This window comes from Plecotus auritus (genome assembly GCF_963455305.1).
Source record: "Plecotus auritus genome assembly, chromosome: 1".
NCBI lineage: Eukaryota > Metazoa > Chordata > Mammalia > Chiroptera > Vespertilionidae > Plecotus > Plecotus auritus.
In genome coordinates, this window is record NC_137770.1 from 165,618,008 (window position 1) to 165,633,108 (window position 15,101).

At 55.2% G+C, this 15,101-nt stretch overlaps 1 protein-coding gene across 1 annotated transcript; it reads left to right on the forward strand.

Moving 5' to 3' along the window:
- Positions 1 to 228: 228 nt before the first annotated feature.
- On the forward strand, positions 229 to 1,725 carry LOC308255184 (tRNA modification GTPase GTPBP3, mitochondrial-like; the record flags this gene model as incomplete). The annotated part of the gene is given in 3 exon segments (XM_080682211.1): positions 229 to 298; positions 301 to 1,394; positions 1,396 to 1,725. Coding segments are annotated over 3 exon segments (1,494 nt in total).
- Between the last annotated feature and the right edge of the window lie 13,376 nt (positions 1,726 to 15,101).

Sequence of the window (15,101 nt, forward strand, 5' to 3'; positions counted from 1 at the left end):
CAGAATGGCTATCATAAAAAAATAGTAAGTGCTGGCAAGGATATGGAGAGAAGGGAACCCTAGTACACTGCTGGTGGGAATGCAGCCACTATGGGAAACAGTATGGAGTTTCCTAAAAATATTAAAAATGGAACTTCCTTTTGACCCAGCAATCCCACCTCAGGGAATATATCCTAAGAATCCAGAAACACCAACCAGAAAGAATATATGCACCCCGACTGGGAATCCATGTGGCGGGGGCTCTGGACCCTGGTAGCCCAGGCAGCACGTGGGCTTTGCAGACCGGGCGCGCGCCAGGGCAGCGGCGCCAGGCTCCTGGGTCCGGGGCCACCATTTTCGCGCTGAGCTCTGGCCAAGGCCGCTGTGGCATCGCGATGATCCGGACCAGCGGTCCTGCCAGCGGGCACGCCCTCCGGAGCTTGACTGCACCCCGGGAGTTGCCCCGCTCCCGCAGCGCCAGCCTGCGCCTGTTCACCGACCCCGGCTCCGGGGAGCCTCTGGACCACGCCTTAGTGCTCTGGTTCCCAGGTCCCCACAGTTTCACGGGTGAGGACTCTGCGGAGTTCCACGTGCATGAAGGCCTGGCAGTGGTGAGTGGCGTCCTGCAGGCCCTGGGCAGGGTGCCAGGGCTGTGGCCTGCGGAGGCGGGTGAGTTCACCAGACGGGCCTTTGCCCACGGGAAGCTGAGCTTGACTGAGGTGGAGGGGCTGGCGGATCTGATGCATGCAGAAACTGAGGCGCTGCGGCAGGCCCTGAGGCAGCTGGACGGGGAGCTGGGTCAGCTCTGCTGTGGCTGGGCAGAGACGCTCACGAAGGCTCTGGCCCATGTGGAGGCCTATATCGACTTTGGGGAGGATGACAACCTGGAGGAGGGCATCCTGGAGCAAGCTGACAGTCAAGTGCGAGAGCTGGAGGTGGCACTGGACACACATCTTCGAGATGCTAGGCGCGGGCAGAGGCTGCGCTCAGGGGCGCACGTAGTGGTCATGGGACCCCCCAATGCGGGCAAGGGCAGCCTAGTAAACCTACTCAGCCGGAAGCCAGTGTCCATTATGTCCCCAGAGCCGGGGACCACCCGTGACGTGCTGGAGACCCCTGTAGACCTGGCTGAGTTCCCAGCGCTCCTGAGCGACACGGCAGGGTTGCGGGAGGGTCAGGGGCCGGTGGAGCAGGAGGGTGTGCGACGCGCCCGAGAGAGGCTGGAGCAGGCTGACCTCATCCTGGCTGTGCTGGACGCCTCTGACCTGGCCTCTCCATCCAGCTGCAACTTCCTGGACACGGTTGTCACCCCCACAATAGCTCGGAGCCCCAATGGGAACAGCCAGCGCCTCTTGCTGGTGCTGAACAAGTCGGATCTGCTGCCCTCTGGGGGTCCAGACCTCAGCCCTGAACTGCCCCCCCCACCCCCCCACCCCCGCCACCCACCTGCTGCTGTCCTGCCTGACTGGGGCAGGGCTGGATGGCCTCCTGGAGGCACTGAGGAAGGAGCTGGCTGCAGTGTGTGGGAACCCATCCACTGGCCCACCACTTCTGACGCGGGCAAGGCACCAACATCACCTCCACGGTTGCCTGGATGCCCTTGGTCACTACAAGCAAGCTACAGATGTAGCCCTGGCAGCCGAGGCACTGCGCATCGCCCGGGGACACCTGGCCCGCCTCCACGGTGGAGGGGGCACTGAGGAGATCCTGGACATCATCTCCCGGGACTTCTGCGTGGGCAAATGAGGGGACTGCTGAAGCTTGAATCAGGCTGGATGGACACCCAGGAGCCTTAAGACATCTGGGAATGGCTTAGGCCTGTGGTTGGCAAACTGCGGCTCGCGAGCCACATGCGACTGTTTGGCCCCTTGGGTGTGGCTCTTCCACAGGGTACCACGGCCTGGGCAAGTCTATTTTGAGGAAGTGGCGTTAGAAGAAGTTTGAGTTTGAAAAGTTTGGCTCTCAAAAGAAATTTCAATCGTTGTACTGTTGATGTTTGGCTCTGTTGACTAAAGAGTTTGCCGACCACTGGCTTAGGCCAAGCAAGGTTTTCACTTCCTTGGGGAAGAACTTGACCGCAGAACATGAGTGAGCTCCCTATTGCCGATGGTGACCAAGCTCTAGCTAGCCAGATTCCCCCACGGGGACTTGCTGGGGTTCAAGCCCTAGAGTGGGGCTGAGCAAAGGTCCCTTTGGGCAACTGATCCTGTGGGAGTAGCAGTGAGGTTTGGGAGGGAGTTAGGAGAGTCTCAGGGGTCTTTTTTCATAGTTTTAATGTATTTTGTAAAAAACCAAAGGAAAAAATCTCAGGTGATCTGGAAATGTGGAAATCTTTCCCCCCACCACCGCTGGTGTCACAGCATAACTTGTGTCCTTCTAGAACTTTGAGTGTTTGTATACTTGTGAATGCACCTGTAAAACATGTTTTATCTTGTATATTCTATAAACACTGTGAGTTGATTGCTCTGCAAAAAAAGAATATATGCACCCCTATGTTCAAAGCAGTGTTACTTACAGTAGCTAAGATCTAGAAATAGCCTGAGTGCCCATTAGTAGATGAGTGGATAATAAGCCTGTGGTACATTTACACAATGGAATACTCTTCAGCTGTAAAAAAAAAAGGAGCTCTTGCCTGGCCTGTGTGGCTCAGCTGGTTAAGCATCAACCTATGAACCAGGATGTAATGGTTTAATTCCCAGTCAGGGCACATGCCCAAGTTATGGGCTTGATCCCTAGTAGGGGGTGTGCAGGAGGCAGCCAATGATTCTCTCTCATCGACATTTCTATCCCTCTCTCCCTCTCCCTTCCTCTCTGAAATCAATTAAAAATATTCAAAAAAGAAGGAGTTTTTACCCTTTGAGACAGCATGGATGGACCTGGAGATTATTATGCTCAATGAAATAAGCCAGTCAGAGAAAAGAAGTATCCATGATCTCACTTATATGTAGAATCTAATGAACAAAATAAACTGACAAACAAAATAGGTCCAGAGACATGGATACATGGAACAGCCAGACAGATCTCAGAGGGGAGAAGGGTTGGGGGGAGGCGGGGAGATTAACCAAAGAACTTATATGCATACTAGAGGCCCGGTGCACGAAATTCGTGCACAGGGGAGGGGGTGCCCCTCAGCCCAGCCTGCACCCTCTCCAATCTGGGATCCCTCTCACAATCCAGGACTGCTGGCTCCCAACTGCTCGCCTGCCTGCCTTCCTGATTGCCCCTAACCGCTTCTGCCTGCCAGCCTGATCACCCCCTAACCACTTCCCTGCCAGCCTGATTGATGCCTAACTGTTCCCCTGCCAGCCTGTTTTCCCCTAACTGCCCTCCCCTGAAGGCCTGGTCACTCCTAACTGCCCTCCCCTACAGGCCTGGTCACCCCTAACTGCCCTCCCCTGCAGGCCTGGGTCCCCCCCACCCAACTGCTCTCCCCTGCAGGCCTGGTCACCCCCCAACTGCCCTCCCCTGCAGGCCTGGTCACGCCTAACTGCCCTCCCCTGCTGGCCATCTTGTGGCCGCCATCTTTGACCACATGGGGGCAGCCATCTTGTGTGTTGGAGTGATGGTCAATCTGCATATTACTCTTTTATTAGATAGGATAGAGGCCTAGTGCACGGGTGGGGGCCAGCTGGTTTGCCCTGAAGGGTGTCCTGGATCAGGGTGGGGTTTCCTTGGGGCGTGGGCGGCCTGGGCGAGGGGCCTGTGGTGGTTTGCAGGCCAGCCACACCCCCTGGCGACCCAAGCGGAGGCCCTGGTATCTGGGGTTTATTTATCTTATACAATTGAAACTTTGTAGCCTGTAGCGGAGCCAAGCCTTCTGCTTGCTCCGTGGCGGCAGCCATTTTTTGGGGGATTTATGTATCTTCTATCATTGAAACTTTGTAGCCTTAAGCCAGGGGTGGGCAAACTTTTTGACTTGAGGGCCACAATGGGTTCTTAAACTGGACCGGAGGGCCGGAACAAAAGCATGGATGGAGTGTTTGTGTGAACTAATATAAATTCAAAGTAAAGGAGTGGAGGGGAGAGCAAGAGAACCCTCTGCTCTTTCAGCTCCGCAGGCCGGATAGAACAGCCGAACGGGCTGGATCCGGCCCGCGGGCCATAGTTTGCCCATGGCTGCCTTAAGCGGAGGCCTGGGCCGGCCAGGGTGTGTGGAAAGCTTGGCTTCCTCCATCACCGGGGGCAACCCTAGCCTCCTGCTCTTTCCAGCTCCTTGGCTGCCGCCATTTCTGTTTGGATTTATGTATCTTCTATCATTGAAACTTTGTAGCCTTGAGTGGAGGCCTAGGCTGGCAAGGGCAGGCAGAAAGCTTGGCTTCCTCCATTGCCGGGGAAACCCAAGCCTTCCTTCTGCTCTCTGTGGCCGTAGCCATCTTGGTTGGGTTTATTTGCATATTCGCTCCTGATTGGCTGGTGGGTGTGGCTTGTGGGTGTAGCGGAGTGATGGTTAATTTGCATATTACTCTTTTATTAGATAGGATATGCATAGCCCTTGGACACAGACAATTGTGTGATGAAGGCCTGGGGTGGAGTGGGGGGCGGGGTGGAGAGGGACAAAAAGGGAGAAATGGGGAACATCTGTAATAGTGTCAACAATAAAAAAGAAATGTTTGCTCCTGGGTTGTGCCCACACTCTCTTCCCAGGCTCAGTCCATCCTGCTCTTACCCCTTATGACAGCAGCACCTGCTGGACCCAGCCAAGCCTGTTGGTTTTCACTCCATAAAAGGGAAAGTGTTTGCCCCAGTCCTCACCCTAGTTCTGTCACCAGAGGGCAGCAGAGAGACTCCGACGGATGCAGCCAACTGTTCCCAAGGAGACAAAATCAAGTCTCAGCTTTGTCCTTAAGGGACCAGGCGGGGCTCTGTGAGTGCTCAGGTCGCTGTGCTGTGCGGAGGCCTCTCAGTGTTTCTGTGCTCTGGCCCAGGGGCTCGTTGGCAGCTCCCTGTCTTGTTTTGAGGCCAACTTCTGGGTTTCTAATCACTACTGGTCCTGCTACCGCAGGTCCCCAGGTGGCCCCAGGGGAGCAGCTGTGGTCAGTGCTGGGACTGGGGACATCCTGGAGGGCCGGGCCTGTAGGCATCCAGACTCTCCCTGTCTCAGCTGGCCAAACCTGCAGTTTGCCTAGAAATGTTGGCAACACGATTTTGTTTAAACCTTTTCTCTTACAGTTTCCATTCCTAAAACAAATGCTTCTTTTTTTTATATATATATAACCACTAGTGACTAGGGGTTAGTCCAGCCCACACTCCAGTCAGCCTCCTCTTCCTATTGTCCCCCTCAAAGCGGACTGACTTGGGGTCTTCCTCCCAGGCCCCATGGCTCAGTCTGTGGGCCCTCAACCCCCAGGCACAGTGGGGACAAGGCAACTGAGTGCTGGTCTGGGCCTGCAGCGTGGGAGGTGGGGAGTACAGCCTCGGGAAGGAGGGGCAGGGCATGTGGAGACTGCCCAGAGCAGCAGGAGATGCCAGCTGAGTTAGCACAGACACCTCTTTTCCTCGCCCCCTTTTCTCTCTCCTCGGCACCTGCCGTCTGAAACCTAGGTCAGCACCCACATTTCACAGAGCACACACCCACGGTCCAGCCACTGGAATGCTGATGCCCAGGCTGCTCACTGCTCTGCCATCTATGTTTTGTTCTCCATTTGCTAAGATTTCAAAGCCCACACATAAAATCACATGCATGGGTCAGGGGAGGCCGTGGAGGCGGGGGAAGGGGAGGCATCCTTATAAGCTGGGTCACTGCTGTGGCCTTGGGGTTCCTGGATCAGCCTCGACAGAGATCAGGCAGGGGTGCAGTCTTGTTTTATGTGGGAAGGGAGGGAAAGGTTCAACACCACCGGGCCCAGCCTGACAGCACACCGTGGCTTTTGCGTCTGGCGTCTCAAGACCGTGATAGCTCAGAAATGATGCTCAAGGTGGGGAAGGAGGGAGGGACGGGGGAATGGAAATGACCACACTCCTGCCTCTCAATATGCAACATGGGCTGGGCTCTCGAGAGTCTGGAAACGCTCTTCAAATGGGCTCCGATGGGCACTTTTGCTGGCAGAAATAATGGCCCAGGCAGGTGCTCCAGCGATGAGAGCAAATGCAGGCCTCGCTCTGCAGCAGCCTCCTCATGGATTTCTATAATTGGAAGGAAGCAGAGCTGATAGGAAACACACTGCCGTTAGAATGACAGGCGTGCACATTCCATCCGGCTCCTCCAGTGCTCGGTGTGCTCCGAGCATCAGGTGCATTTCCTGGAGGAGAGCTTTCAAGCACAAACAGTACCTTTTCCCAATTTATCGAGCTATGAATTCCTCTAACGTTTTGCCAATCTCTCTCTGGGGGCTCATTAAAGCTAATCAGCTGAGTAAATAATATAGAATGAAAACAAAAGGGATAAACAGTAAAATACTAAGAAAACCTCTTTGGTGCCCTGTTATAATCGGGTTCTTCACTCTTCACACTTGAGCTCTGGGGGGAGAAAACACCTTCATTCTGCAAGTCAAACAATTGCAATAGAAAAGATCGATTTCCAAAAGATGAAAAGAAACATACTGGCCCTAGCCAGCTTGGCTCAGTGAATAGAGTATCGGCCTGTGGACTGAAGGGTCCCAGGTTCAATTCAGGTCAAGGGCACATGCTTGGGTTGCGGGCTCAATCCCCAGTAGGAGGAAGCCAATCAATGATTCTCTCTCACCGTTGATATTTCTATCTCCCTCTCCCTTTCCCTTTCTCTCTGAAATCAATAAAAATATTTTTAAATAAATATAAGAAACACACTGTATACAGTGTTGTGTGGTGAGCGGAGAAGTTGCAGTCAGAACTGAATGCCAGCAATTTCCTTTCTGGCCGGCCCCGCACCAGTAACTGGCAAATAAAACTCAGACACGCACTCCTGTGAACACAGGCCCCAGGAAGGAGGCAGAGTGGCGCTCATGGGGAGCTGGAAGGAGACGGGGCTGGATTCTCCCTCACTGCAGGAGCTGCGGCGGCAGCAGGGGCAGGTGCTCTGACACTGTGGCTGCTTCCGGCCTCCCTGTGCTCCAGCCCTTTCTCTGCAACGTGGGCTGCAGGGATGAGTGACTAATGGGGGTGATGCTGAACCACGGAAGTCAGCAGGGAGCCGGGATGATTCAGCTCCTTCCCTTCGGCATCTGGCCCAGAAGGCGTTTGCTGCTAGGTGCAGCATCCTCGGCGTGACGCACACCTGTGCGCACAGGGCTCAGCTCAGCACCTGGTGATGGAGGAGGAGCGTGGGCTGGCTCTCAGGGGTGGTGAGGGCAGCAGCACCGCCTCCCCACTTGCTCCTGGGCACCTCCACCAGTGTTTCTCTCAGTGATTCTGTGTAAAGTGGGTGGGACCCACTGGCCTGGTTTCAGCATCAACTGTAACACTGTGAGTCTGAGAATCAGGGATGGGCTAACCCAGCGTGGGGCCTGTCATCTCCTCTGTGGGGAATACCAAGGGCAGTGGGTGGTGCCCACTGTGGGTTTGTGCAGAGCATGGGCAGGGAGGGCCCAACAGTTTATGAGCTGCCCCACCCCAGCCCGGTTCCTGCCCAAAGCTCCTGCCAACTCTGCCCTCCTGTCAGCGCCCAGGCCATGTGGAGAGGAGTGGATTTTACTTCCCCGAAATCTACACCAGCACTGTCCCCTTGAAATGTAATGTGAGGCACTGATATAATTTCAAATGTCCTAATAGCCACATTTTTAAAAAAGTAAAACGAAACAGGCTACACTAATTTTAATTAACCAATACATCCCAAATACTGCCACTTCAACAGGTAATGAATATAAAAATCATCAATGCAATCTGTTATTTTTTTTCACGCTCACCTTAGAGAGCCAGTGCTTCACGCCTACAGCACCTCTCATTTTCTCAGGAGCCTGCAGCGCAGGGCCAGGGTCACCGCCTCCCCGTGCAGTGCAGGTCTTGGCTGAGCCCATATTGTCCACGTTGCTCTCGATGGTCCTAGATTGTCTAAAACCACAGCCCACAGCTAACAGAGCTGTCCCCTCACCAAGCAAAGCGTGGCCCCACTGGGAGCGGGGCTGAGGCAGTGTGGGGCCACAGGCAGGACCAAACTGCTTGGAGATACGCACGTAGGAAATAAAGAGCAACTGTGTGCAGGGGAGATGTGATTTAGGAGCAGAAATAGTTGTTTCTGTAGGAAAGCAGTGCGCCTACATGTGTATGCATATACATGTGTGCATGTTCAAGTGTGAGCATGCAAATGTAGGTGTGTATACTGCATGCACGTGTGTGCATGTTTGTGCATGTGCATGCACACATGCATCTACAGGCACATGTTTAGGTGTACATGCATATGTGCAAGTGTTTGCATGTGTGTGCGCGTGCGTGTGTGTGTGCGTATGTGTGTAAGTGCATGTTTGTGCACGTGTGTGGAGGCGTGTGAGAGAGAAAGAGATGAAATGTGAAGGGAATCCACATTTATAGTATTTTCTATTTATTTCTCCAACCAAACAATATTGGGAAAAGGCATTGCACTGCATGAAGCTACTTTGGGGGACAGCGCACTGCAGTGACTAGTAATGCCCAGGGCACCTGTGCACTTCATGCTTGAGGATCCCTGTTGCTCCATCTGGGCAGTGAGACGCCTTTACTCTCTGTGGTTTAATGTCAAACTACTGTGATGCTCAGACCTGGGCTTGGGCTTGCGAGAAGGGAGGCAGCTCCTTGCAGGACAGCCCGAGGCTGTGAGGGGATCGGCCTCCTCTCTGCCAACGCAGGGAGGGAAGCCTCAGAGCCCGGGAGCAGCTCCAGCCTCAGCCCCATCCCAAGAGTGTCAGCCCCCCCAGCCCACACAGGGACCGTCTCTGAGGGGAAGATGCCGTCAGTCCACCAAGCACACCCTCTTCTTCTCTGAGCACTGCCCCCACCCCCACCTCTCAGGCTGCGCCAAACGGGCCACGTTGGATTACGTGTCACCTGAGGCAGAGAGAGAGGGAGAAACAGAGAAATAGAGAGCAGAGCAAGAAAGGCAGAGACAGAGAGGGAGAGACAGAGAGAGGAAGAAACAAAGAGAGACAGAGACAGAGTCCTGAAGGCTGTTTGCGCAGCCCCCAGGGCAGCCTCAGGCCGCAGCGTGGCCCGCTCTCGGAGGGGCGGGCTGCCGGTTGTGTGGAAGGCTCGTCCCACCGTGTGGGTGCCTTCCTTTCCTTTCTGCCTCCTGGGAAATAGGACTTCTGCAAACTGATTTCAATAGCGGAATTTCTGATTCACTGGCACTGAGCCCTCAGCGAAGCTCTAAAAATGGCATTTCAGGGACTGACTCAGTGGTTAGGAGCATTTGGTAAGTTCGCTCCTGCCGTGGAGGAAGGAATGACTCATCCTCCTGGGGGCTGGAAAGGTTTTGGATTGAACGCCTGGAGCCTGATGCCACATCTGGGCTGCTCCACCCAGGGGCCCTGGGAGAGGAAATCCCACTGCAGACCCGGCCGGCCAGTGTAGGAGTGTCCTGCCTCTCAGCAGGGGGTGGTCTGCTCACCTACCCCCAGGGAGGAGTGTATGTCTAGGGGTGGTCAGGGGTCTGTGAGGCTGCTTGCCCTCGCCTGCCTTTCGCTGGGGGCAGCCTCTTCTTCGACGCCGAGAGGACACCCTGCCTTCAACCAAAGAGTCAGAGCAAAACCTGGGCTCTTGAGACAACTCGCTTTCATTGGGGCCCTCGGGAGGCGTGGTGTGCGCTGGGCTTCCCTCCACGCAGAGCTGAGGCCGGCGTTGAGTGCAAGTAGTTGATTTGGGAGGTGGACCTGGAACAGCCCGTCAAAGAGGGGCAGGGAGGGACACACCAGGCCCCCGGAGCCTTGTCCAGCACTGGACAGTGTAGGCAGGCCCAGGGGTTGCCTGGGAGAGGAATCTGGGGTATTCCCCACAATCCATGCAGGGGTACCCCTGCAGCCCTGGGCCTAATCTCAGGTGACCAGAGGGAGATGCTGGTGCAGGCACAATTCAGGTGGCCACAGGCGGCCAGTCTGCGCCATTCAGCCATCTCAACAGCCTCAGGCCAGACCAGCGTCCTTTCCCGTCCGGGCCACAGGAAGGGGGTGTGCACTGCAGCTGTCTGCTGAGCACACAGAGGCCGCAGTGCTCGGGATGCCTGGGCGTCACTGTGAGGATAAGTAAAAGGGCCACATGTCAAGGGACCATGAATGGTAGGAAGAGAGTGTGATTGGAACCGTCCCCGTGACACAGGTCTGCATGTGGGGGCTGGGCGGTGGGCTCCCCAGGGCACAAAGTGCCCAGCCTGACACCATCTCCCACAACAAGGAAGAGCTGCTTGGCGCCTGCCTCCTGGAGCCCAGGCCGGTGGACGGAGCGGGCTCTGAGTGCATCCCTGGCTGTTTGCCAGGCCCGGAAAGAGCTGCTGATGGCTGAGGTGGGCCAGGCCACACCTAACTCATCAGTAACCCAGGGCTGAGCTGTCTCTCCGGGATGGCCTGCCTCGGGCCTGGCCCAGGGACTCTGGCGAACTCGGCTTGGTCTGTGAGCTTTGATTTCTCAGGGAAGAGGGCAAATCTTTCTGAACCTTCCAGGCTGTGGGATACCTGGACGAGTTTTGTGCCTGTGTCTAGGATCGACAGCTGCTGGCTTGGAATTAAGTCAAAGGCAAAAAGTTGTGCTCAGGCCTTCTCATGACACCACATTAAATCCTGGGGTGCTCAGTGAAATGCAGGTTCCTGGGCCGCTTTCGAAAGGCCCGCTCTGCGGATGAGCAGCAGTCATCCTCTGAGAAGCAAAATACAAATGGCATCTTTAAACCAGAGGAGCTGCACGAGGAAGGGGCCAAAGATCAAAGACAGGGTTCACATTCAGAAGTCAGGGCCTTGTCAGAGCTGGAAGGATGTGCCCTGTGCCCCGGCCCCGCTCTTGGGGGGGCCTCACAGGTGGACTTTGTTCCCCCCTGCCCCAGCACCACACCTGTAGCATCACCTCACCTCCCACAGGCTCTCAAGGACCGAGAAGGGTTTACTTCCCAATGCTGGAGCCTTCACACCCACTGGGCTACTCAGACAGGGAGGGCTGGGGATGGGAGGGGTGCACAGAGCAGCGGCACTGCCTGCCCGCCCAGGCTGGCTGCTGGCCCCGCTCCACACACCAGCGGCCGCCAGAGCCCTGCCCACGTCTGCTGTGTCAAAGACACTCAAGATACAGGCTGCACTCATGAGGAAACGAACACGCAGATGACATGATGGTAAACTGCTGGAGAAGGAAGATGAGTTACAGGGGTGGGCAAACTTTTTGACTCGAGGGCCACAATGGGTTCTTAAACTGGACCGGAGGGCCGGAACAAAAGCATGGATGGAGTGTTTGTGTGAACTAATATAAATTCAAAGTAAAGGAGCGGAGGGGAGAGCAAGAGAACCGGATAGAACAGCCGGATCCGGCCCACGGGCCGTAGTTTGCCCACGGCTGGTAGTAGCTATGTACCTGATGTGATCTGACTTCGCTCGTGTTTCCGTGGAATCTGGTGTCAGGCCCACACTCCGTTGGCCAGTGCGGATACCAGGGAAATTGAGTTTAGAGGACAAGTTAGCAGTTAGGATCCCACCGCCGATGCGCACGGCTAGAGATGACGATGGACAGAGGGCCCTGGAATGGCAAAGGTCGCTCTCCATCCTGAAAGTGCTGCCCAGGGTTTCTTTCCTGCGCTTTCACCAGGTCCCTCATAATCTCTTTCTTGACAAATCTTCCAGCGGAACCTGTCGGGGTCGTGTTTTATTATGACTTTGAGATGGAAGTCCGTTTGAGAGTGGGATTTGCACAGGTTTTCAAAGTCAGGCCACTTACATCCCACGGGATGAGAGACCCCATGGGCACGCCGTCTGTGTGTGGGGCGGGGCTCCGTGGCGGGGGCGGGGCTCCGTGGCGGGGGCGGGGCTCTGTGGCGGGGGCGGGGCTCCGTGGCGGGCGGGGGTGGGGGGAGCCCAGCTGGGCAGGCAGATCTGCAGGCCTCACCACTGATGCCAGGCTCTTCTGACTTTGGTCTCTGAGTTCACGCCTCCTGAGTGAAGCTCACGACTTGATTTCTATCGATATTTTTGCAAATGAAGAAGTTCAAGAGACTAAATACGGTATGTGAATCGCGTTTCTTATTAACTTTACTCAGGGAATTGTTCTTGCCTGTGGGTTGGTCTCAGGGTTGTGGGAAAGCAGCACAGTGATGAGATGCCAGCCGGGAATGTGGCACTGTTCATCCCTGGTCCACTCCTGCCACCCTCCCCAGCTGTGATGTAAATTTGAATTTGGGCCAACATTTAAGAAAGAGCTTCCACCCAAACCTCCTATGGAGCCAGGGCTAGGGTAGGTGCCCAGGGTCTGCCTCAGGGCACCAAAGCATCCTGAGAGGAAGAATAATAACCATCTTAAAAGATTGTGCAGAATTTCTAGCCTCCTCGCTGTTCACAAATGTTCATGGCAGCCAGAGGCCACAGAGCCAGCGTTAGGTCTTCAGTGCTTAGGGTGTGATCCACTCCGCAGCGCCCACATCACCTGGGAGCTGTGAGAAATGCCGACACCCAGGCCCCACCGCCCTGGGGCCACCATGACCAGGTAAGAGTCTGCAGTGTGGCCAGGTGTGCCAGTGCTTCACAAACACAGTGATGGGGAAGGAGTGCTGTGGGCAGGGCTGGCTCCTCTCTCCTCTCCTCCTCCCTCTCACCCCTCTTTTGTCCTAAACCCTTCCCCCATCCCTCCTCTTTCTCTCCTCTCTCGAATCTGAGCAGCCTTGGGCTCTGCCTTCTATTTTAGGTAAAAGAACCCACATCCCCTAACAGCCTCCTCACGCACTGCCTTGCCTTCTGCACCAGGAGCTACTCGGGTAGTGTTTTCTCTCACATTTCTTGTTTTCCTCGTTCTCAGTACTTGGGCATTTCACACGCTGATGCCATGGGGCAATCCCTGATCTACTTTTAACAAACAAATAATTGAGCCCCGGAGGAAATGGCAATCTTCTTAAAGGAAGGGATGGCAGATGGGCGTTTGTCCACTGAAGAAACCCTCTGAGCCTGAAACCAGAGGTGCTTCCTGCCCCTGTGGCCACAGGCAAAGGGAGCAACGGTCATGAGTGAAGGTCGCGACAGGGTCTCTGTTGCTTCTCTGCAGACTCCCCCGAGTGCCAGCCAGGTGCCACCCGCCAGTGTGGCCTCCCTGAAGGTCCAAGGCCAGCTTATCTGCAGACCCGCGACTGGGCCCCAGGGACAGGACCAGCCTCGCTGTGTCTCCGCCTCCTCTGGTGGAAGTCACTCATCAGTCTGCGATCAGTCCAGAGGGCACTGGGGCAGGCTCAGGGCTCAGATCTCAGAGCCCCCTGCTGCCCACCACCTGGAAGCCCCACAGGGCCCCACACCTTAGACGATCCACACCCATCACTGATGCCCGAGTGTGGGCAGAGCCATGTCTGGGGTGGACTCACTCCGGGGTGAGGTTACTCACCAAAAGGGAGATTATCTGATGCCCTGTCCTACCTGGGCCCCTGGAAAGGGACCGGCTCTTTCTGTGCTCAGAGACCAGGAGTGTGAGGGGCTGCGCAGCCCCTCACACTCCTGGTCAATACTCTTCTCCAAGTGAGGCAGGAAGTTCGAATCAGGGACAAGGGCCTCTGCTCTACCCCTTCCCTTTTCTGTCTTGGCTGGAACATGGCAGCCATGACCTTCACTGACCACCTGTTCCCTGCTTCCCCCTCCCCAGTTTCCAGTACTTGAGACCAAAAGAAGAGAGAAATTGCTATCTGGAGTGCAGGGACAAGGACGAGCCCTGTGACAGTCACCCTACCCGTGTCAGAGGCTGAGGAACACCCTATGCCACCCCCTCCCCGTGTTTAATAAAAACCTTCTACCCAGACCCCACTGACGTGTCTCGTTCTCTGAGGCTGCCCTCTCTCACTTCCCGAGAGTGCTGTGGCTTTAATACAGTTACTATGCTTGGTGAAGTCTTTCTGACACTCTCCAATTCCTCTTGTTCCGAGACAAGAACCCAGATTGGGTTGAGGCCTCTTCACAAGCTGGCCCCTCTTCTCAGAAACACAGACTTTCGGGGTTGGGAGGGTCACGAAGGGCCTGCCGGTGCCTCTGCGCTCACTCCCTACCAGCTCCTTCCACTAGTGAGCAGCTCAAAGCCGGAGGACACCCACCCCCCCCCCGACCCCCGCAACCAGGCGTCCCTCTCCCCAAGAGTCCCCGGCTCACCTCTGCTCCTCACACTCTCCTGATCTTGAACTGTCCCCGTTTCCCTACTTTCTTTTCTTTTTGAAATTTAAATATAATTGGTATACCGTGTTATGTTAGTTTCAGGTATCCTATATAGTGATTTGGCAATTTTATAACTTACAGTGTGATAACCCCACTAATTCTAGTAATCTCTGTCTCTGTGCAAGCCTATCCCAATATTATTACATTGTTGACTATATTTCTCTTTTCCTTTTCACCCCTCCCCTCTGATTACCATCCCTTTGGTCTCTGTTTTTATGAGTCTGTTTCTGTTTTGTTTGCTTATTTATTTATATAAGATTCCTTAAGTGAAACCATGTGGTATTTGTCTTTCTGTGTTATTTCACTAAGTTAATACCCTGTAGGTCCATCCATGTTGTTGCAAATGTCAAGGTTTGTCTTTTTTTTGGCTGAAGAATATTCTGGGCGCAGGGGACCATCGGGCACCGAAGTAAAGGTGAGCCCAGGTCAGAGACGACAGCTCCCCCTACCGTGCTGACAGGCTCCCCTATGTTCTGACCCGTTGCCCTGGGCTGGTGCCTGGTGTGGTCCGACCTGGATGGAGCAGGTGGTCATCTCTGGCAGCTTTGCCTGCATCCAGCTCTCTCTCTGCCGCTTCAAACCCTGGGTCCCCAGGGCAGCCAGAGAGATTTTCTTCAGAATGTGAATCAACCACATCACCTTGTAACACTGAGATCAAACCCCAAGCTCTCAGTGTGTCTAGAAGGTTCTCGACAGCCGGTTCCCTGGGTCCCTGGGACCTCCCCCACCCGTGGTCCCCTCCTCCTCTGTCCTCCCAGCACAGCCCTGGCCCTAGCTCTCCCACAGCTCCTCCCCCACTTCAGATGTCACCCCTGAAAATGCCCCTGCCCCAACATTCCTCCGGGTCCCCTCCCGCCTCTCCCACTTACC